At 45.9% G+C, this 22,621-nt stretch overlaps 1 protein-coding gene across 1 annotated transcript; it reads right to left on the bottom strand.

The window, feature by feature from the left end:
• Window positions 1-9,408: 9,408 nt before the first annotated feature.
• Window positions 9,409-20,250, bottom strand: TMED3 (transmembrane p24 trafficking protein 3). The gene is made up of 3 exons (XM_065906192.1): window positions 19,916-20,250; window positions 17,495-17,743; window positions 9,409-10,242 (listed from the first exon to the last, which is right to left on the bottom strand). The coding sequence occupies exons 1-3, from the start codon at window positions 20,084-20,086 to the stop codon at window positions 10,006-10,008; spliced, it is 657 nt and encodes a 218-aa protein (XP_065762264.1). The 5' UTR covers window positions 20,087-20,250; the 3' UTR covers window positions 9,409-10,005.
• Window positions 20,251-22,621: the final 2,371 nt, after the last annotated feature.

The following is a 22,621-nucleotide window of genomic DNA, read 5'->3' as shown; positions in this document are numbered from 1 at the left end:
CATTTTAAACTTTTCCAAACTTGTTCAAAATGGTAGTGCTTGGTTGGCATGTGTGTATTTTCTTTCCTCTTTTCTCTGGCTATATATTGGCCTTTTTTGGCAGTGAAAGTGTGGAGCCTTAACCACTGGACCACCAGGGAAGTCCTTGCCCTAGATTTTTAAACAACAATTAACATCAGTTCTCATACATGTTATGGCTGTCTCTGAGATTTAGTTCTCTTCTCTGCTGCGGTCCCACATGCCTGAGACCATCAGTGGAATTTCATGTTTACAGTTTGGTTAGACATCAGTGTCTAAATTCAGGGGTTATTTTGTTCTTGCCTTTTCTATTTTAAAAATATGACCTCATCTTCTTCTTGCATGCAATGTTGCTATTGTGAAATCTAATTTCACTCTGATTAATGGAGGAGTTGTTCTTTCTCTCTGAAGGCATTTAGAATCTCCTCTTTGACTTTGGAATTCTTACATGTCCATGTCCATGTGGGGGTTCACCTTCCCAGTCCTCAACCCTGTTTGTCATGTCACTCCATGAGCCTTTTGCTCTGAGATCTTTCATCTTTCTTTAATTCTGATAAATATATTTTTATTATTTCTTCTAGTATATTTTTTCTGCTTCAGGTTCACCTTTTATCCATCTCCTACCATTTTTACTTTTCATATCTCTTAGCTTTTTTTCCCCCTTCTTTTTGCCTTCTAGGAGGGTTTTCATACACATCAGCTCTATTTCATGCTTTTGTCTCCTCTGAGGGTGGCCTTCGTTTCTACTTTTTTATTTCTCATCTGTAACATTTTCACTTGTTCTTTATTACAACTTTGTGTTATAGCTGAACATAACCAAAATTTTCTCTTTTGGGTTGCTTCCCTGGTGGATCAGACAGTAAAGAGTCTGCCTGAAGTGCAGGAGACCTGGGTTTGACTCCTGGGTTAGTGTTGCAGAAACCAGTACTCGAGAAACCAAGCACCACACTCGGAGAGTTGGAAAACTCAGGTTTATTATGCCGGTGGGCCCAGAGGAGTTAACACTCCAAGCTCTGAGCCCTGAACAAAGGGATTACAGAGTTTTTATAAACAGACTGTATTGGGCAACACTAGCTGTTAACAGACTGGTTTAAACTAAGGGGTTTTGATCACTGTGGCTTTGTAATAGAGCCTGAAGTCAGGCAGGTTGATTCCTCCAGTTCCATTCTTCTTTCTCAAGATTGCTTTGGCTATTCAATGTTTTTTATATTTCCATACAAATTGTGAAATTATTTGTTCTAGTTCTGTAAAAAAAAAATACCGTTGGTAGCTTGATAGGGATTGCATTGAATCTATAGATTGCTTTGGGTAGTATACTCATTTTCACAGTATTAATTCTTCCAATCCATGAACACGGTGTGTTTCTCCATCTATTTGTGTCCTCTTTGATTTTTTTTATCAGTGTTTTATAGTTTTCTATACATAGATCTTTTGTTTCTTTAGGTAGATATACTCCTAAGTATTTTTTCTTTTTGTTGCAATGGTGAATGGTATTGTTTCCTTAATTTCCCTTTCTGTTTTCTCATTGTTAGTGTATAGGAATGCAAGGGATTTCTGTGTGTTAATTTTATATTCTGCAACTTTACTATATTCATTGATTAGTTCTAGTAATTTTCTGGTAGAGTCTTTAGGGTTTTCTATGTAGAGGATCATGTCATCTGCAAACAGTGAGAGTTTCACTTCTTCTTTTCCAATCTGGATTCCTTTTATTTCTTTTTCTGTTCTGATTGCTGTGGCCAACACTTCCAAAACTATGTTGAATAGTAGTGGTGAGAGTGGGCACCCTTGTCTTGTTCCTGACTTTAGGGGAAATGCTTTCAAATTTTCACCATTGAGGATAATGTTTGCTGTGGATTTGTCATAAATAGCTTTTATTATGTTGAGGTATGTTCCTTCTATTCCTGCTTTCTGGAGAGTTTTTATCATAAATGGATGTTGAATTTTGTCAAAGGCTTTCTCTGCATCTATTGAGATAATCATATGGTTTTTATGTTTCAACTGGTTAATGTGGTGTATTACAGTCATAAGTCATCAAGACAGTATGGTACTGGCACAAAGACAGAAATATAGATGAATGGATCAAAATAGGAAACCCAGAGATTAACCCATGTACCTATGGACACCTTATCTTTGACAAAGGAGGCAAGAATATACAATGGAAAAAAGACAACCTCTTTAACAAGTGGTGCTGGGAAAACTGGTCAACCACTTGTAAAAGAGTGAAACTAGAACACTTTCTAACACCATACACAAAAATAAACTCAAAATGGATCAAAGATCTAAATGTAAGACCAGAAACTATAAAACTCCTAGAGGAGAACATAGGCAAAACACTCTCTGACATAAATCACAACAAGATCCTCTATGACCCACCTCCCAGAATATTAGAAATAAAAGCAAAAATAAGCAAATGGGACCTAATTAAACTTAAAAGCTTCTGCACAACAAAGGAAACTATAAGCAAGGTGAAAAGACAGTCTTCAGAATGGGAGAAAATAATAGCAAACGAAGCAACAGACAAAGGATTAATCTAAAAAATATACAAGCAACTCCTGCAGCTCAATTCCAGAAAAATAAATGACTCAATCAAAAAATGGGCCAAAGAACTAAACAGACATTTCTCCAAAGAAGAAATACAGATGGCTAACTGTTCTACCCGTAGTCCAAGTCCCGGGTCGGAAAAGAAGACTCCTCGAAACAATGCAACTTGCAATAGGGGAATTTATTACTGACTCGAGTCAGGGCCTCTCGCCCTCACCAAGGGTGTGAGGACGAAAAGGCCCCAAGCCCCAGGTCTCTCAGGTATTTATTAGGTCAAAAAAAGCAGCAGGTAGTTGGCACAAGCGGATTGGTTACACAGCGGGTAGTTGGCGCAAGCGGATTGGTTACACCGTTGCAAGGCAATTTTTGTTGGCCCAATCTTTCGTGGGCTTTCAGCTTTCCCCTGATAGGTTCCCTTTTTCTTGTTAGGCACATGTTGATTGGCTAGCTCTAGGTGGCCTGATAATTATGTTACCCTGGGAAACCAGGCCCACTCCTAATCTAGGCTGCCTGTCATGGCGTTAGCCGTGACAGCCTCACACTAACAAACACATGAAAAGATGCTGAACATCACTCATTATCAGAGAAATGCAAATCAAAACCACAGTGGGGTACCACTACACACCAGTCAGAATGGCTGCTATCCAAAAGTCTACAAGCAATAAATAAATGCAGGAGAGGGTGTGGAGAAAAGGGAACCCTCTTACACTGTAGGTGTGAATGCAAACTAGTACAGCCACTATGGAGAACAGTGTGAAGATTCCTTAAAAAACTGGAAATAGAACTGCCATATGACCCAGCAATCCCACTCGTGGGCATACACACTGAGGAAACTAGATCTGAAAGAGACACGTGTACCCCAGTGTTCATCGCAGCACTGTTTATAACAGCCAGGACATGGAAGCAACCTAGATGCCCATCAGCAGACGAATGGATAAGAAAGCTATGGTACATATACACAATGGAATATTACTCAGCCATTAAAAAGAAAACATTTGAATCAGTTCTAATGAGATGGATGAAACTGGAGCCCATTATACAGAGTGAAGTAAGCCAGAAAGATAAACACCAATACAGTATACTAATGCATATATATGGAATATAAAAAGATGGTAACAATAACCCTATATGCAGGACAGAAAAAGAGACACAGATGTAAAGAACAGACTTTTGGACTCTCTGGGAGAAGGCGAGAGTAGGGTGATCTGAGAGATAGTATTGAAACATGTATATTATCAAGTGTGAAACAGATCACCAGGCCAGGTTGGATGCATGAGACAAATGCTCAGGGCTGGTGCACTGGGAAGACCCAGAGGGATGGGATGGGGAGGGAGGTGGGAGGGGGATCAGGATGGGGAACACGTGTAAATCCATGGCTGATTCATGTCAATGTATGGCAAAAACCACTACAATAATTAGCCTCTAACTAATAAAAATAAATGAAAAAAAAATATTGTGCCACTTCAAAAAATAAATAAATAAACTAAGGGGTTTCACGCACATGGGAACAGTGGTCAAAATGGGGAGGGGGATGCCTGACCTGGGCAGGCATGATTAAGCAGGTTTGTAGGGGCTGGGCAATTACAAAAATCAGGACAAGGGTGAGTGAGATAAAATTCAGTTCCTAGTATTGCAAATCCCCACTTTTTGAAACTACATGATCTACGTAATCTAGACTTTGCAGGGGGCAAGCTGAGTTACAGATGCAGAAGGAGAAGGAAGTTATGTAAAATTTTAACTTTTCCTCTTCACTGGGGAGATCTCCTGGAGGAGGAAATGGCAACCCACTCCAGTATTCTTGCCTGGAGAATCCTATGGACTGAGGAGCCCAACAGGCTACAGTCCATGGGGTCACAAAGAGTTGTGCCGGGGTCCAGCCCAAGCGGGTCCAGGAGTACTTAAGGAATGAGTGGTGTTGTCAAGGAAGGACACACACAGAAGGTCGCGTGGAAGAAAAGGTTCTTTATTTTTAGGACAGCTCAGTTTTTATACAATTGTTTTTCTTGCCTCCCCCTTACCATCACCCCTGTTATATCAGATGTTGGTGTCATACTCCTGTCAACATTTTCCCTCATATCTTTCCCAATGACTTCATCTGGAACAATCCTGATTACAGGGTTTTTTCCTTGAATGTCCCGTACACAGTGTTGCCTCAACGGCCTAACATTTTCACTCTGACAAAAACAATGCTCCATAGATTCCAGATATAGTATGAAATCTTTGGACAATAAAACAATACATGGGAAGGGTTATGAAAAACATGTTTGACATTTCTGAGAATAGTACCATGTGAAAACCCTGATATTTTTCTTTACCTAAGACCACAAAATCTCAGTCTACAATATTTAACTATGAAGCAACAAAACACCTCTATTAATATTGAGGTATTGGCAGTGTGGCTGGTTAATATAAATCTTCTATTGAAATCCTATGTTACACATTTTCTAATTCTACAAAAATACCTGTAATGTTCTATGTTTATTAAGGGAATGGAAACAGTGAACAAATAGCAGTACTGAAATAGCAACAATGAAAACCCTCTCAACCAAGGAGCAAGTAAACTGAAGCAGTACATCTGCTTCTGATTCTAAATCTCTTTACTCTTTTCTAATCTGGAATATCTTAATCTACTAAGCAAGCAGCTGATCTATACCTGTGGCCTTTTCCTTATTTCTGCCCATGGCCATACCTTCGGCTTGGGCACAGATCGTTGGGCTTGGTGACGATGGTCATGTCCTGGGCAGGAGCAATCATGAGCGTTTCTATACTATGGAAAACTACACTGACCAAATCCATGGCTACACACCACCCTTTCATATCTATTTGTCCAAAGAGGAGGATCTGTGAGATATCTAAATAAACCTTTCATTCCTGGTTGTTCATAAGGCTCTCAGTGACCTGGAGGCATGGTGGGTCTAGGCTTTGGGGGATAATTCCTGATAGGCTTGGGTTATTCCAGGGAGGCCTGATTACTACATATTACATTTCCAAGATTTAGTAGAAAGCACAATAACAGTAAGACAGAAAGAGAAAGGGGACAAACTGGGCTCCTCTCTCGTCTTGTGACCTTGTCCCGGCCTGGGCGCGTCCCGGCGGCTCCGGATGGAGTTGGATACAACTGAGTAACTAACACTTTCTCTTTTAGAGTATATTTACTATGTTACTTAAAACAGAGCTCTGGGACAACCTAGAGAGGTGGGATGGGGTGGGAGGTAGGAGGGAGGTTCAAGAGGGAGGGGACATATCTATACCTATGGCTGATTCATGTTGATGTATGGCAGAAACCATCACAATATTGTAATTATCCTCTAATTAAAAATAAATAAATTTAAAAAGAAAAAAGTATAATCAGAAGAAAAATGTGTAAAAAAAAAATTTGGCTCCACATGATCCAACAATTTTGCTTCAAACAATAGTTTGGATGGTGGTCAAGGGGTCGTGTTTCTTCTTTGTTCATCTTGGGAGTCTGGTTGTTTCTGCCCGGGTATGCATGTTCTGTTGGGGTCTGCGATGTTTTATGAGCAAGTGCTAAAGACCAGGCTCTGGTTGGTGTCTCCCTAGAGAAGTTAGGGAGGTGTCGGGGGAAGGATATTCCCCGAGAAGGAGTATCACAATGAGTAACCCTCATTATCTGATACTGGGTTGGCCAAAAAGTTTTTTGAGTTTTCAAAACATCTTACAGAAAAACCCAAATGAATTTTTGGCCAACCCAATACTTGGCAGCTTGTTCATTGTTCACTTTATTTTATTGATTTATTTTAAATTTATTTTTGGCTGCACTGGGTCTTTGTTGCTGAATTTGAGCTTTCAGCATCACGGCAAATGGGGGCAGCTACTCTCTAGTTGCGGTGCATGGGCGTTTCACGGTGGTGGCTTTTCCTGTTGTGGAGCATGGGCTTAGTTGTCCCACAGCACAGGGATCTTCCTGGACCAGAGACAGAACCTGTGTCCTCTGCATTGGCAGGCAGATTCTTAACCACTGGACCTGCAGGGAAGCCCTCGATGTTCACTTTAAACTCTCAGAAAGAATAGTCTGGGGATGAAAGCAGCCTTAGTTTCTAATCCATCACCCCTTAGGGAGGGGTAGTCTCCCCTTAGGGAGGGGAGGACAGAGAAGAGGAGATGCCCTAGGGCAGCTGGTCAACCACCACTCCGCATCCTGAGGCAGGGCCTCCGATCTGCCCTGATTGTGTCCTACACAAGGCACCTGTGGCCTGGCTGCTGCCACTGAAATCATATTAAAAGGTGGGTGGGGAGCATGGGACCCTCAAGGCAAAATGCAGGAGAGGTGGGCACAGAGCATCAGGGAGCTTCTAAGAGGAACCAGTCACATTATATTGGTTAATCCAGGTAGTGGAACATAAGGATGTGTTATACTGTTTATCTCTATACTCCAAACATGGGGAAAGTCCCTGGTGGTTCAGTGGTAAAGAATCCACCTGTCAGTGCAGGAGACACAGGTTTGATCCCTGGGTCAGGAAGATCTTCTGGAGGAAGAAACGGCAACCCACTCAAGTATTCTTGCCTGGAGAATTCCATGGAGAGAGGAGCCTGGCAGCTTACAGTCCATAGAGTCACAGAGAGTCAAACATGACTGAGCAACAACACAACGAATACTCCAAACATACTTCATTAAAAATCTCTTATCTATACTTGGTACTTAACTTTAAGAGAGAAGAAATACCATCAAAACTCTATGAACAGGTATAAGTAGGATTTATCTTTCAATCAAGCTAAGTAAGGGTTACAGAGTTTCTTTCTAGGGGGACTGTTTATTTTGTTCCCTATATGGCACTAGTAACACTTAAAACATCTTAGGATTTCAGATTTGTGGGGTTTTTTGTTTTTGTTTTTTTTGGGAAAGACATATCTGCCCTCAAGACCTACTATTTAGATATTTGATCAGTATGCATTTGCTTTTTACTAATGGGAAAGGCTATTCACCTAACAACTAACACATATTAAGAGCTTAGCATCTATCAGGCGTTATTCTACACACTAGGAATACAGCAATAAACAAAGGCCCTGCCTTCATGGAGTCTCCATCTTTATGAGGTAAGCATGACAATAAGCAGACAAGGAAACATATCTGTGGGTGGAGATACATGACATACAGAGAAGTAAAGCCAAGACAGACACGGAAGGCCAGGGCCAGGTGAGACGATGCCATGTTAAATAAAGTCATTAGGGGAGACCTCACAGCTAACATGACACTGGTCAGGAGGAGCTCATGCAGGTAACAGGGAGTGTTCTTACAGAGGATACAGCCTGTGCAAAGGTCCTGGGGTAGGGGCATGGCCTGGTGTGATGGGAATAGCAAGCCAGGAGGACATGAAAGGAGAGAGTGGATGGCATAGGGTAGGGGCTTCCCAGGGCCAGAGGCTGAGGCACCAGGTGCTTCAGGACTTCACCACCACGGTGGGGACTTAGCCGTGAACTAAGAGCAACATACACAACACAGGGAAGGCTCTGACCAGAAGGATCTGACTTACAGTTTAAGGAGACCACTGTGGCTGCTGTGGACATGAACTTGAGACAGCCACTCAGTACTGTTCTTTTCCTGTTCTGAGCCCCTATATTTAAATGAAATGATGGCTCAGTCATTCAGAGTAACCACTAGAGTCTGAGACCACGAAGTCACCAACTCCCTACTTCACGGTTTTCATTCAGCTGAGAGGAGAGTAACTTACTGCCCCCTCCACAAATGTCCACACAGACCCATCTCTGAAGCATCCCTTGCTCTGTCACACTCCAATTATTTATATGCATGCCAGTGATCCCCACTAAGCTGTGAGCTTCTTTAGGGACACAAAGAGTGGATATATGTATATGTACAACTGATTCACTTTGCTGCTCAGGAAACGAACACAACGTTGTCAAGCAATTATACACCAATAAAAAATTAATTTAAAAAAATGACCTTAGAGCCTGTTACACAGAGTGAAGTCAGAAAGAGAAAAACAAGTATCATATATTAACACATATATGTGGAATCTAGAAAAATGGTACAGGTGAACCTGTTTGCAGGGCAGGAATAGAGAAGTAGACTTAGAGAACAGACCTGTGGACACAGCGGGGAAAGGAGAGGATGGGACAAACTGGGAGAGTAGCACTGATACATCGGAGAAGGCAATGGCACCCCACTCCGGTATTCTTGCCTGGAGAATCCCATGTACGGAGGAGCCATGGGGTCGCGAAGAGTCAGACATGACTGAGTGACTTCACTTTCACTTTTCACTTTTATGCATTGGAGAAGGAAATGGCAACCCACTCCAGTGTTCTTGCCTGGAGAATCCCAGGGCTGGGGTCACACAGAGTCAGACACGACTTAAGTGACTTAGCAGTAGCAGTAGCACTGATACATAGACCCTGCCATGGGTAAAACAGGGAGCTGATGGGAAGCTGCTGTCTAGCTCAAGGTGCTCTGTGATCACCTCGAAGGGTGGGATGGGGTGGAAGGGAGGTCCAAGAAGGTCGGGATATATGTACACTTTACAGCTGCCTCACGTTGTTGTACAGCAGAAACCAAAACAACATTGTAAAAAAATTATCCTCCAATTAAAAATAATAAAATATTACACCTAAAAAAGACCCCAATGCTGGGAAAAGACTCTGGTGCTAGGAAAGACTGAGGGCAAAAGGAGAAGGGTGCGGCAGAGGATGAGATGTTTTGATGGCATCACTGACTCAATGGACATGACTTTGAGCAAACTCCAGGAGACAGTGGGGGACAGAGCATCCTGGCAGGCCACAGTTCATGGGGTCACAAAGAGCCGGAGACGACTTAATAACTGAACAACACCTAAGAAAATTAATTTTAAAAAAAAGAAAGAAAGACAAGCAAGTCTCTATGGTGCTCACACTCAGAGTTTATTAGCCGGAGTCCCACCTCCATGGAGATACATAGCCAGCCAAGGCACCCAGCTACCATCCTGTTCTTGCTTCCAGGGCCAATTCCAGGGCTCCCCTGGGGTGGGGTTTCTGCAAAGCCACTTCAACGCCTGGTTTCCACAGGTACAGAGAGCTCAAGGGAAGGAAGCCCAAACTCAGGGCCCAGTCTTCTCCACAGGGGAGAGGACACAGAAGCCAAATGGGCTGTGCGTCATGGAGCAAAGAGAGAGAGCCCTGAGCTGTGCCTTGGAGAATGGGGCACTTGGGGTTTCTTCTGCTGGCCAGGCCACTGGATGGTGGCCTGCCTGCCCCCCACAGTAGCCAGTCCCTGCCTGGTCAGACCCTTTCTGCATTCACTGTTGCACATATAAGGCAGCTCAATGCCTCCTGCTAACTGGGCTCTATGAGCTCCAGCTGCTGGAGGACAAGGACCAAGCATCTGATTAGAAGGTGAGGTGACAGGGCATCCACCCTGGGTTACACCCACCAGCCTGCAGTGGCCGGAGGGGGCTGCTCTGTCCCGGGTGCAAGGGGCTTGGAAGCAGAGCACCCCAACTAGGAGTGGACCGTCCTGCCGATGGGCCGTTTCTCTGTGAAGAAGCTTTTTAGCAGCAGCACCTGGCTGAAGCTGACCACAAACAGGGCAATGGTCTCGCCGATGGACCAGTAAGAGACTCGGCTGTTGAGGTCTTCTGCGCGGGCCCGGTCCTGTGCCTCCCGGAGCCGGTAATGCTTCTGGGAGTCGATCACCGTTTTCAGAGCCTCATGGATGGTCACACAGGCAGACTCCATCTGGGCGGGAAGAGAAAAGCGGTCGTTGCTGACCTTTAGAAAAGAAGACTGGAAGCTGGCACACACAAAGCAAACTTTGTCATCAACATCCTAGGTGCTACTGAGTGCTAACGATGTGTCTGCCCTAAGGGTCTGACACGGTTTTATTCATAATAAGCCTAACTGAGGTTCAGAAAGGTCAAGTAACTTGTCCAGAGTCACAGAGCTAGGAGATGGCAGAAGTGTGAAAGTGTTAGTCGCATCTCCGTCGTGTCTGACTCTGTGACCCATGGACTGTAGTCCTCCAGGCTTCTCTGTCCATGGGATTCTCCAGGCAAGAATACTGGAGTGGGTTGCCATTTTCTTCTCCTGGTGATCTTCCCAACCCAGGGATCGAACCTGGGTCTTCCACATTGTAGGCAGATTCTTTATCATCTGAGCCACCAGGAAAGCCAGATATAAACTCAACTGTCAGGGCTGCTCCCAATGCAGAGGACCTGGGCTGAATACCTGGTCGGGGAACTAGGTACCACATGCCACAACTAAGATCTGGCACAGGCAAAAAAATAAATAAATAATATTTAAACTCAGCTGTCCAAGTCCTGAGACTATACTTTCAACCACTGCCCTGTGTTCTTTATTTTTTTTCCTACACTCTTATTTAATACTTACCATATCCCTGACAGACCGGGATCATTACCCCCAGTGCTAAGGAGGGCTGACTGATTGCTTACTGAATATATTAATGAGAAAATTGAGGCTCAGAGAGGCTACGTGACTTGCCCAAGGTCACACAGCAAATTAATGGCAGGGCATGACATAAATTCCATCTGCACTAGACTCCGAATCTACCCTGGTGACTCAGATGGTAAAGAATCTGCCTGCAATGCAGAAGACTCGGGTTCAATTCCTGGGTCAGGAAGATCCCCTGGAGGAGGGAATGGCTACTCATTCCAGTATTCTTGCCTTGGACAGAGGAGCCTGGGGGGCTACAGGCCATGGGGTCGCAAAAAAGTCAGACGTGACTGAGAGACTGACACCTTCACTTTATTTCTGAATCTACCGCTCATTCTATTACAAAACTGCTGCCTACACTTCTAGGCATACATACACATAAATGAAAACACACATTTCTCATGTACATAGACCTACACACACATAAAAATGAGGGCAAAGACACAGACATGTGTGTCCGTCAGCACAGACAAATGCATACACTCACATGTAACATGTGTTACTTCACAACTTCCTTTACTTGCTAAACTACTATGTGCAGCTGGCAGAGTTTTGACTATCTCCCCACCACCACTACCAAGGTCCCTGCTCTAACCCCAGGAAGCTGTGAATACAATGAGCTGTGACTATGACAATTATATGTCACAGCTGAGACTGTCCAGGGGGCCTGAGAGCCCCTCAAAACAAGGAGCTTTCTCAAGCTGACAGCTGAAGAAGTCAGAGAGGCTGGACACAAGAGAATGCTGGCTCTGAAGATGGAGAAGGTCACATGCAAGGAGCAGAGAAAGAACTCTAAGAGCAGAGAGCATGACAGCCAGCTGCAAGGAACTCAATTCTGCCAACCACCTGATTGAGTGTGAGATGCCCCGGAGTCTCCAGAGGACAGCCCAAACCCACCAGGACCTTGATTTCAGCCCTGAGAACTTGAGCGAAGCCTCTAGAACTGTGAGATAATAAATGGCTATTATTTTCAGCCATTTGTAGTAATTACTGACTCAGCAATGGAAAACTAAGACATTATGCCTGTGAAAGAACATGTGTCCTTACTAGGAAACCTCTAAAACATCATTTCATTCAAAACCTAGAGAATTCTATATGGACAATGGGTTCATGTACTACAGAAGTTCATAAGCACCCAACAGACAACTGCTTCCCAAACTGGAAAGGTGAACACTTCATAAAGTTCAAGATAAGAAGCTAGAAGCTAGGGCTTTCCCTGGTGGTCCTGTGGCTAAGACTTAGTGCTTACAATGCAGGGAGCCCGGGTTCTATCCCTGGTCAGGGAACTAGATCCAACATGCTGAAACTAAAGATCCTTTTTGCTGTAACTAAGACCCAGCACAGTCAAAGAAATCTTTTTTTTTTTTTTTAAGACGAGTGGCTCTGGGAGACATTTAGAGACTTGGTAACAAGTCCCTAAAAATCAGTGGGATGAAATCAGTGGGATGGACAGAGATACACATATATATGTGTATACTTGCATATGAATGGCCATGTGTATATGCATGCATATGCATGTGTACATATATGCACACACAGGTTCAATATGTACAAATCCACATTTTGTTTTTTAAATACAAGGGAAGGGCTCCTTGGCTTTCCAGGCAAGAATTCCATCCTGTGTTTACTTCCATCACACACTCATTCAGAAACTCAAGGTGTACATTTCACTCACTTGAACTGGGTGCTCCTAGGACACCTGGGCCCTGGCCCGAGCATTCAGCAGTACAGATTGATACCTCCAGCCTCCTCCCAGAGTCACTGGAGAAGGAGTGAGGTTGGGGTTGGCAGGGAGGAAGAGAGACAGAGGAGGACACAGAAATCACAGGTGCAGACATCCCGGGTAGAGGACATGTCACATGTGCCATGGAAGGCATAGTTTCAGAGGCTTGGCTCGCATGTCACCGGCCAGAACAGCACCACGAGTCTCTGAAGAGGGCCTGAGGCCTTTACAGGAACAACCTCAGACCCGATCAGTGATGGGAAGGAGGTCAGTCCTTAGAGGTAACAGAGCAAGAGATGGTGTTCTACAGTCTTCCTGGAGTCTGGAACCAGCAGGCCCCCAGAGACCGAGAGCAACATGACACCAAGATCCACAGACACTGGGAGCAGTCCCTTACCGAAGGAACATCCCTCCTCCCCTTCCTCAGGGACCTGCCGTTGCCGTTTGCCTAAGACACCAATTCTGCTTGTTCCCACAAAGTTTCAGTTAGACAACCTAGCCAGCTTGCTTCCTGCCCAGCAGGAAGCCAGCAGAGGCCCTGTGGTTGCCAACAGCTCTGTTTGCCCAGGGTCAGGGGTCCCCAGCTCTCCCAGAGTGTGATTTTCACTTTGCTGAGACCTCCAGCCCTGCTAGTTTCCAGTGTCCTGAAGCCTCACGGGGATGGTGGGCACTACTCCATCCCAACAAGTGGTCTCTGGAGACACTCTGATCAAACCTTCCGCTCCTAGGACCATCCCTTTCCTGCATCCCATGCCCACTCCCATCCTATCTCCACCACCTGCTGGTGCCCAGGTCTTCATTCTGTAACTGTCAGGAAATTCACTCAGCTTCACCTCTTCAGGGCCTCCACAGATAAAAGGAAGTTCCCTACATATGATCCTTCAAGTTGCAAACTTTCAAAGATGCAAATGTGCATGCTATCAACGTCTGGCATGACAGTGCAGCTTACCCTCCATCTCCTATTGCTGATGACTCTTCAGCTCTACTATCTCCCACGTCCACTCCCTCCTCCAGACAGTAACTCTTCTTGCCTGGCATCTTCTTGATGCCAGACCCTGTGTACCACCTGTTGTACTGTACTCCTGTACTTTTCAAGGTACTGTACTATAAGATTAAAAATGTTTCCTTTATTTTTTGTGTTTGTTTTTTATGTATCATTTGTGTGAAGAGTATTATAAACATATATAGATGATTGTGTTAGTTGGATACCTAGACCAACTTTGTTGGACTTAGGAACAAACTGGACTTATGAATGCACTCTCAGAACAAAACTTGTTCATATATAGGAGACTTACGGTACTTGGTTCTTCAAATTCTTGAAGAACTCAAAGGCAGTGTCATGAGAGTTGGCCTCAGAGTAGAGTCAGGGAAACTTTCCTTCGACCACCACCGAGGCAGCCCTGGATCTTGCACCTTTGTCAGAAGCCTCCAGTCTCCCCTAGGACCTGCCCAGACTCTCGGGATGCTGGGGGCGCTTCAAGCTTGGCCTCCCTCAGCAGAAATCCTGGCCCACGCCTCTATTAGAAGCCTGACCATTCTGGAACTCAGGGTGAAGACAGTTCCTCCTGCCTGGGACTTGGTCACTCTGGTCCTGTTCTTTCCCCCTGAGGCTGATACTAGTGCCAGAGCACACAGCCTCTGGCTCAGTGCTGACCTGGACGAAGCCTCAGGGGAAGACATGACAGCTGCAGGCAGAGAGGGGATCTGTGCTGAGCAAAGTTAAGATCAGGGCCCAAGAGGAAAGCGATGCCCTGAATACCTGCATCTGCTGTTCTTGCCACCTGGAAGGCCTTTCGTCCTCCCATGCCAGACATGCTCCTGGGCAAGCACTCACACTGTCACTTGTCAGCTAAGACTCTTCCTGTGAAGACTTCCCCAAACCTCCTGGAAGAGACAATTGGTCCCTTCCCTGAGAACCCTCACCCTTAAATCACAGCTCTGGGACTTCCCTTGTGGCTTAGTGGTAAAGAAGTTGCCTGCCAATGCAGGAGATGCGGGTTCAATCCCTGGTCTGGGAAGATCCCACATGCCACAGGGCAAACTAAGCCTGTGTGCCACAACTATTGAGCCTGTGCTCTAGAGCCCAGGAGCTGCAACTACCGAAGCCCACTTGCCCTAGAGCCCATGCTCTGCAACGAGAGAAGCCATTGCATTGAGAAGCTTGTGTACCGCAACCAGAGTAGCCTCCTGCTCGCTGCAACTAGAGAAAAGACCGAGCAGCAATTAAGACACAGCACACCAAAAAGAAATAAATAAACACAATTATTAAAAAGAAAAAACACAGCTCTGATCACAGCATCCTCCGGACACAAGTGCAGATGGAGCACATGCCCAGCATTAGCAAGTGAGCGTTGTAAGAGGCAGACACAAAGAGAACCCTGCTCGATCAGGGAGAGGGGCCAGAGGTACAGAAGTAGAAGGAAATGTCTCTTCTGCATCTGGGCAGAAGGAAGGATGAGGTCCCCAGATGCAGAAGCAGCAAGTGCAATCTCTCCTGCAACAAAACGCAACTCTGAGGCTCCAGGAAAGAATATCTCTACTGCCCTAACCCACATAGCCTATTCTCTACTGACTAAAGGGCCATACAGTCAAAGCTATGGTTCTTCCAGTAGTGATGTTCAGATGTGAGAGTTGGATCATAAAGAAGGCTGAGCACCGAAGAACTGATGCTTTCGAATTGTGGTGCTGGAGAAGATTCTTGAGAGTTCCTAGGACAGTGTGTGCTCAGTCAACCCTAAAGGAAATCAACCGCGAATATTCATTGGAAGGATTGATGCTAAAGTTGAAGCTCCAATCCTTTGGCCACCTAATGCAAAGAGCCAACTCACAGGAAAAGACTCTGATGCTGGGAAAGACTGAGGGCAGGAGAAGGGGGAGACAGATGATGAGATGGTTGGATGCATCACTGAGTCAATGGACATGAGTTTGAGCAAACTCTGGGAGATGGTGAGGGACAGGGAAGACTGGCATATGCAGTCTATGAGGTTGCAAAGAGTCACACACAATTGAGCAACTGAACAACTGCACTAATCCACAAAGCCTTTTCTCTACTGGTTTCTTTTCCACAGTTTCAAGAGGCAAATCTCTCAGCTCAGGTGGCGACGGTGATGAAGAATCTATCTGCCAAAGCTGTCAAAGGAGGAGACGTGGGTTTGATCCTGGGTTAGAAAGATTCCCTGGAGGAGGAACTGGCAACCTGCTCCAGTATTCTTGCCTGGAGAATCCCATGGACAGAGCCTGGTGGGCTATAGTCCGTGTGGAGGCAAAGAGTCGGACGTGACTGAGCAACTGAGCATACACACAGCTCCTGGAAACTTACAAAATCTTCAGAACAGAAGCTATTTCATCAACGACCAACAGAACTCTTGAGAGGACAGGTTGTGAAAGCTCTTACACATAAAGAAACACCCTAGGCTGGACTGTCTACCAGCACTCATGCTGCCAAGTTCAAATGTAATGAGGTCCAGCAGAACTCTCCACGCATTTGCACCAGCCACGTGGGACTACTGAGCACTAGACAGATGTGTTGCTACAGAGCAAACAAGGAAGTGAATTTTAATTTAACATTAATGTCAATAGCCCTAAGCAGACAATGTTTACTGATTGCACACTGCAGTACTAACCTCCAGCTGCTCAGAGAATAAACCCATCATCAAAGCCACAGAGGAACGGAGCCTGTGGTCACTTTGGAGGGCAGCCCAGAAGGTGACCTGGTCTCACCACAGACTCAGATGCTCTGGCTTCGGTTCTGGGACAGGTGCGGCCACAGATGGTCATTCTTGTCTTGGGGGCTTTCCTGGGTCCTGCCACTCAGTCGCTCGACAAATATTTCGTGAGCTCCGATTCTGTGCCACACTCCATGCACCGGGGCAGTGAGGGCCCAGGGGTAAATAACACAAGAGTTCCAGCCTGAGTCTGGGTATGGGAGGGAGGAGCTTGAACAGCAGGAGGGAGTGATGGAGGAGGCTGAGGTTGAATTATAGTTAACCGTGAGAGCCACGGGTGACACAGAGGACTATCTGTCCTCCAAAAGTGTCACCATTTCTCTGTCAGGATGTGGAGCTGTCACTAGGAGTCAACTGCCTAACAGGACTGTATATGCCAGCCTTCCTTCCATCCATTCAGACTGTCCACAAGACTATTTCTCAACAATGAGATATGAGCAGGGGGAATGGTGTCACTTCTGAGCCAGGGCTTTTAAGAAGCAGGTGGTGCTTTCTCATTCTCCCCATTTTTTGGTGGCAAGAAACATAGGACTCTGAAGCCCTAAGGGACAGTGGAAAGATGACCAGAAAGGAGCCTGGCTTCCTAAGTCACTCCATGGAGAAGAGTCCTCCACCCCCACCCCCACTCTCCAGATTATTGTTTGAGTGAGAATCAAAATTTCCATTGTGTTAAGCCATTGATATTTGGGATTTACTTGTGATAGCAGCTTGTGTTACCTTAACTGATACACCATACAAAGCAGGACTTTGTCTTTCTGGTGCAGATGTATTGAAAGAGCAGAGAGGCACATACTGTGTGTGCTTTGAGAGTGGTGCTGTGTCAGACTAAATGGGAACGTGGGAATACCAGAGGAAAGTACTGCAGGGACACCATTAAAGAATGGAGAGGAAGACCAGAAGGGGAACATAAGGTCTTCTAGGACTAGATGTGAACACAGGGGCAGAACGAATACTGTGACTTCAGACTGGGAGGTGGGTGGCTGGTGACTGCTCATCAGCCAAGACCAGGACAGACAAGGAGGAACAGACTGGGGGTGGGGGGTGGGAAGAGGGGGTTCATCTCAGACTCTTGGGGCTGATGTCCACTCACCTGGGTGAGAGCTGTGACTCTGTTCCCCATGTCTGGGAGAATGGGGGGCTCATCGCCCACTTGAAAGTCAAAGTAGACGGTTTTGTGAGAGAAGGTGGAAAACTCATTACTGAAGCAAAACTGATACACGCCCTTGACCTCGGCCTTGTGCGTGAAGCTGTCATACTGTTTCTTGGTTTCACTGTAGATGATGTTCCCCAGGGGGTCTTTCACAAAGCAGTCGACATCGTAGTGGCCTCCAGTGATGACCTGACAACCATAAAAGAGATCCACAGGCCGTTTTTTATCAGGGGGCAACCACCACTTACCAAATGCCAACCAGGCACTGTGATTGATGTCATGAACATTGTTTTCATTTAGTCTTCACAACCTTCTAAAGCAGGTGCCATGACACTCCCCAATTCACAGAGGATGAGTCTGAGGCTGAGAGAGCTGAAGTGAACTGTTCATGTCACACAGTGTGAAAGCAACAGGGCTAAGACTTGGATCCATGTCTGACTGACTCCAAAAGTTTTGCTCTGCAAGAGTGCAAAGAGTCATGGGATATCCCTAGTGGTTCAGTGGTTAAGATTTTGCCTTCCTGGATACATGATATGTATATAGCTGAGTCCCTAAGTTCACCTGAAACTACCACAACATTGTTAATTGGCTATACTCTAATACAAAATTAAAAGTTTTTTAAAAAAAGACTTTGCTTTCCAATGCAGGGAGTGCAGGTTCAATCCCTGGTGAAGAAGTTAAGATACCACATGCCTAACAGCCAAACAACCAAAACACAAAACAGAAGCAACATTGTAACAAATTCAATAGACTTTAAAAATGGTCCACATCAAAAAAAAAAAAAAAAAAAATCTTAAAAGAAAAAAAGGGTGCAAAGAGCTTAATCCTCCCCACTTTACAGAAGAGGAAACTGAGGCTCTGGAGGTTTATATTATTGCAGATGAAATGCAAGAGAAAGGTGAATACAGATTGAAGCCTTCACAGAATCAGTGACTACCAGGGGAGTCATTGGTTCAAACTCTTTCACCATAGGGAAGATAAGATCTCCTAAGAGCAGAATCACAGGGATGGCCAAAGACTAGAACTAAGGTCCATCAAAGAACACAGCCAAAGGCCTCCAACTGCTTCCAGACATTAATATTTCCTTTCCTTCCATTAAAAAATGGAAGAATTTGCTTTGTGATCAGTGAGATTCCTAATGCTGGACATGTATAGACTTATGCTGAACCCATAACAGGGGTTTCTGACCTAGCACAGACCTGATGACTTCTCAGGCCCCTCTAGCCTCACAACAATCTTTCTGTTTTCAAATACTTATTTATGTATTTATTTATTGGGCTGTATCGTGTCTTCATTGCATCCCACAGGATCTTTCGTTGTGGCACACAGGATTAGTTGCTCTGCAACATGTAGGATCTTACTTTCCTGACCAGGGATTGAACCCATGTCCCCTACACTGCAAGGCAGATTCTTAACCACTGGACCACCAGTGAAGTCCCACAAGGATCATTTTTTTTTTTTGACGACTGTATCGGGGTGACCTGTTTATCCAGCTGCAGTTTGCACACTGTCCACAAATGTGAAAGTAACCAGATGAATGATTCAGAGGCCAGGACACATGATGCTGTCCCCATGCACAGCCTCTTTTAGTGGTTTTGGTCAGAAAGGGCCCATCAAACTACCTACCCTCCCTTTTGCTGCCCGTGCCACCTCCCCTCTGTAATGCCTGCCAGTATGTGTCCATGATCAGACGCCTGTCTGGATATCTGGGTAGGATTGCCTAAACTCAGATCTGCAGCTCTCTCACTCAAGAACTACCTGCTCCCTACCGCGCCCCTCACCCCACCACACCACACCCCAACAGCGAGCCATGAGAACTCTCACATCAGCCAAGAGTGCAGGAACTTGGAGATTTTCTGAGCCATATGGCAGCAGCCACAACACCACTCCTTGTAAACACTGCCAGGCTCAAAGCCTGCGCGGACTCCTTTCCAAAGCACCCTCGCTCCCCCTAACTATGACTTCAAACGCTGGAGAGAGGGGAAAAAACAAAACCACGAACCCATTTCTTCTCGCTGCCATTTTTCAATATAGGCGGGGACGAAGCTGTCCAAAAAACGTTGGGACAGAGAGCCTGGTGCCAGAGATGGCGTTCTGTAGAGTCAACGCGCTCTCAGGTCATTCAGGGCATCTCAGCAGGAAGCCAGAGTAGCCCCGGGCATCCCCGTCCTGGGCATGCACCTGCGGTGCTACCTCCCTGGCTAGTCGGCCCGTCTCGGGTGGGCTCTGACTTCCTCGTCTCTGGTTATTCCCGCCCCATTCTGCAGCCTCTTTGGCTAATTCCAGCCACTACAGCCGGGGGCGCACTAGTGACCACTGAAGACCTGAAAGCGGGAGAGAGAGGAGGCGCCTAGGGCTCACCTGGTAGTCTAGGGAGAACTTCACGCCCTGCTCCACCTCCTCGTGGAAGCACTGCCTGGCGTTGTCCGGCAGTTCGAAGGTGAGCTCGGCGCCCCGCGGCCGCTCCGCCTGGAGCAGCAGCAGTAGCAGCAGCGGCAGCACGGAGGCTGAGCGCGGGACCACGCCACCCATGATGCTTCCGGTCCAGTCCCGCGGGCCGCGGCTCGGGCGTGCGCTCCGCACGGGCGGGGCGGCAGCTGCGGGACCCAGAGAAGGTGCAGCACAGACGTGGCGCGACCCGGCGCCGCGCTTCCGGGAGAAAGGGCCCGCGCGGTTCAGAGCGCAGCCGCGCGTCCGGGGGTGGGCCCGGGACTCCGGCCAGGGAGTACCGCTGCGCCTGCGCGCTGGCTGGGCTGGTGAAGGGGGCGCTCCCCCTTCGCTGCCCCGCCCCGCTTTCCTGCTGAAGCGTCTCCGCGAAGGGGAGGCGGGGTCCCCACCGCCAGCGCGCATCACCCCAAAGCGCCCACTACTTGCATCCCCAACAGGGGTGTTTCTGCACCCTCTGGGTCCCGCAGGGTTGAGTGTTTCCCGGAGTCGGCCCAGGTCCACGCAGTCCATACTGTCTGGCTGCAGGAGCGCAAAGGTTTTCCAGGGTACATTCTGGTTTTGACTGGTAGACTTAAATTGAAGAAAGTAGGGAAAACCACTAGACCATTTAGGTATGACCTAAATCAAATCCCTTATGTCTATACAGTGGAAGTGAGAAATAGATTTAAGGGACTAGATCTGACAGAGTGCCTGATGAACTACGGACGGAGGTTCGTGACATTGTACAGGAGACAGGGATCAAGACCATCCCCATGGAAAAGAAATGCCAAAAGGCAAAATGGTTGTCTGAGGAGGCCTTACAAATAGCTGTGAAGAGAAGAGAAAAGCAAAGGAGAAAAGGAAAGATATTCCCATTTGAATGGAGAGTTCCAAAGAATAGCAAGGAGAGATAAGAAAGCCTTCCTCAGCGATCCATGCAAAGAAATAGAGGAAAACAACAGAATGGGAAAGACTAGAGATCTTTTCAAGAAAATTAAAGATATCAAGGGAACATTTCATGCAAAGATGGGTTTGATAAAGGACAGAAATGGTATGGACCTAACAGAAGCAGAAGATATTAAGAAGAAGTGACAGAATAACTGTACAAAAAAGATCTTCATGACCCAGATAATCACCATGGTGTGATCACTCACCTAGAGCCAGACATCCTGGAATGTGAAGTCAAGTGGGCCTTAGAAACCATCACTACGAACAAAGCTAGTGGAGGTGATGGAATTCCTGTTGAGCTATTTCAAATCCTGAAAGATGATGCTGTGAAAGTGCTGCACTCAGTATGCCAGCAAATTTGGAAAACTCAGCAGTGGCCACAGGACTGGAAAAGGTCAATTTTCATTCCAATCCCAAAGAAAGTCAATCCCAAAGAATGTTCAAACTACCTCACAATTGCACTTATCTCACACACTAGTAAAGTAATGCTCAAAATTCTCCAAGCCAGGCTTCAACAATATGTGAACTGTAAACTTCAGATGTTTTAGAAAAGGCAGAGGAACCAGATATCAAGTTGCCAACATCCTCTGGATCATCAAAAAAGCAAGAGAGTTCCAGAAAAATATATATTTCTGCTTTGCTGACTATGCCAAAGTCTTTGACTTTGTGGATCACAATAAACTGTGGAAAATTCTGAAAGAGATGGGCATACCAGACCACCTGACCTGCCTCTTGAGAAATCTATATCCAGGTCAGGAAGCAACAGTTAGGACTGGACATGGAACAACAGACTGGTTCCAAATAGGAAAAGGAGTATATCAAGGCTGTATATTGTCACCCTGTTTATTTAACTTATATGCAGAGTACATCATGAGAAACACTGGGCTGGAAGAAGCACAAGCTGGAATCAAGATTGCCAGGAGAAATATCAATAACCTCAGATATGCAGATAACACCACCCTTATGGCAGAAAATGAAGAGGAACTAAGCTTCTTGATGAAAGTGAAAGAGGAGAGTGAAGAGTTGGCTTAAAGTTCAACATTCAGAAAACTAAGATCATGGCATCTGGTCCCATCACTTCATGGGAAATAGATGAGGAGACAGTGGAAACAGTGTCAGACTTTATTTTTGGGAGCTCCAAAATCACTGCAGATGGTGATTGCAGCCATGACATTAAAAGATGCTTACTCCTTGGAAGGAAAGTTATGACCAACCTAGATAGCATATTAAAAAACAGAGACGTTACTTTGTCAACAAAGGTCCGTCTAGTCAAGACTATGGTTTTTCCAGTAGTCATGTGTGGATGTGAGAGTTGGACTATAAAGAAAGCTGAGTGCCAAAGAATTGATGCTTTTGAACTGTGGTGTTGGAGAAGACTATTGAGAGTCCCTTGGACTGCAAGAAGATCCAACCAGTCCATCCTATCCAGAGTGTTCATTGGAAGGACTGATGTTGAAGCTGAAACTCCAATATTTTGACCACCTGATGCAAAGAGGTAACTCATTGGAAAAGACCCTGATGCTGGGAGGGATTGGGGGCAGGAGGGGAAGGGAACGACAGAGGATGAGATGGTTAGATGGCATCACTGACTCAACAGACATGAGTTTGGGTAAACTCCGGGAGTTGGAGATGGACAGGGAGGCCTGGCATGCTGCAATTCATGAGGTCACAAAGAGTCAGACATGAATCAGT

The sequence above is a fragment of the Muntiacus reevesi genome, chromosome 15 (genome assembly GCF_963930625.1).
Source record: "Muntiacus reevesi chromosome 15, mMunRee1.1, whole genome shotgun sequence".
Classification (NCBI taxonomy): domain Eukaryota; kingdom Metazoa; phylum Chordata; class Mammalia; order Artiodactyla; family Cervidae; genus Muntiacus; species Muntiacus reevesi.
Note: the sequence above shows the minus strand (reverse complement) of the source record. Positions and strands in the feature narration are given on the sequence as shown.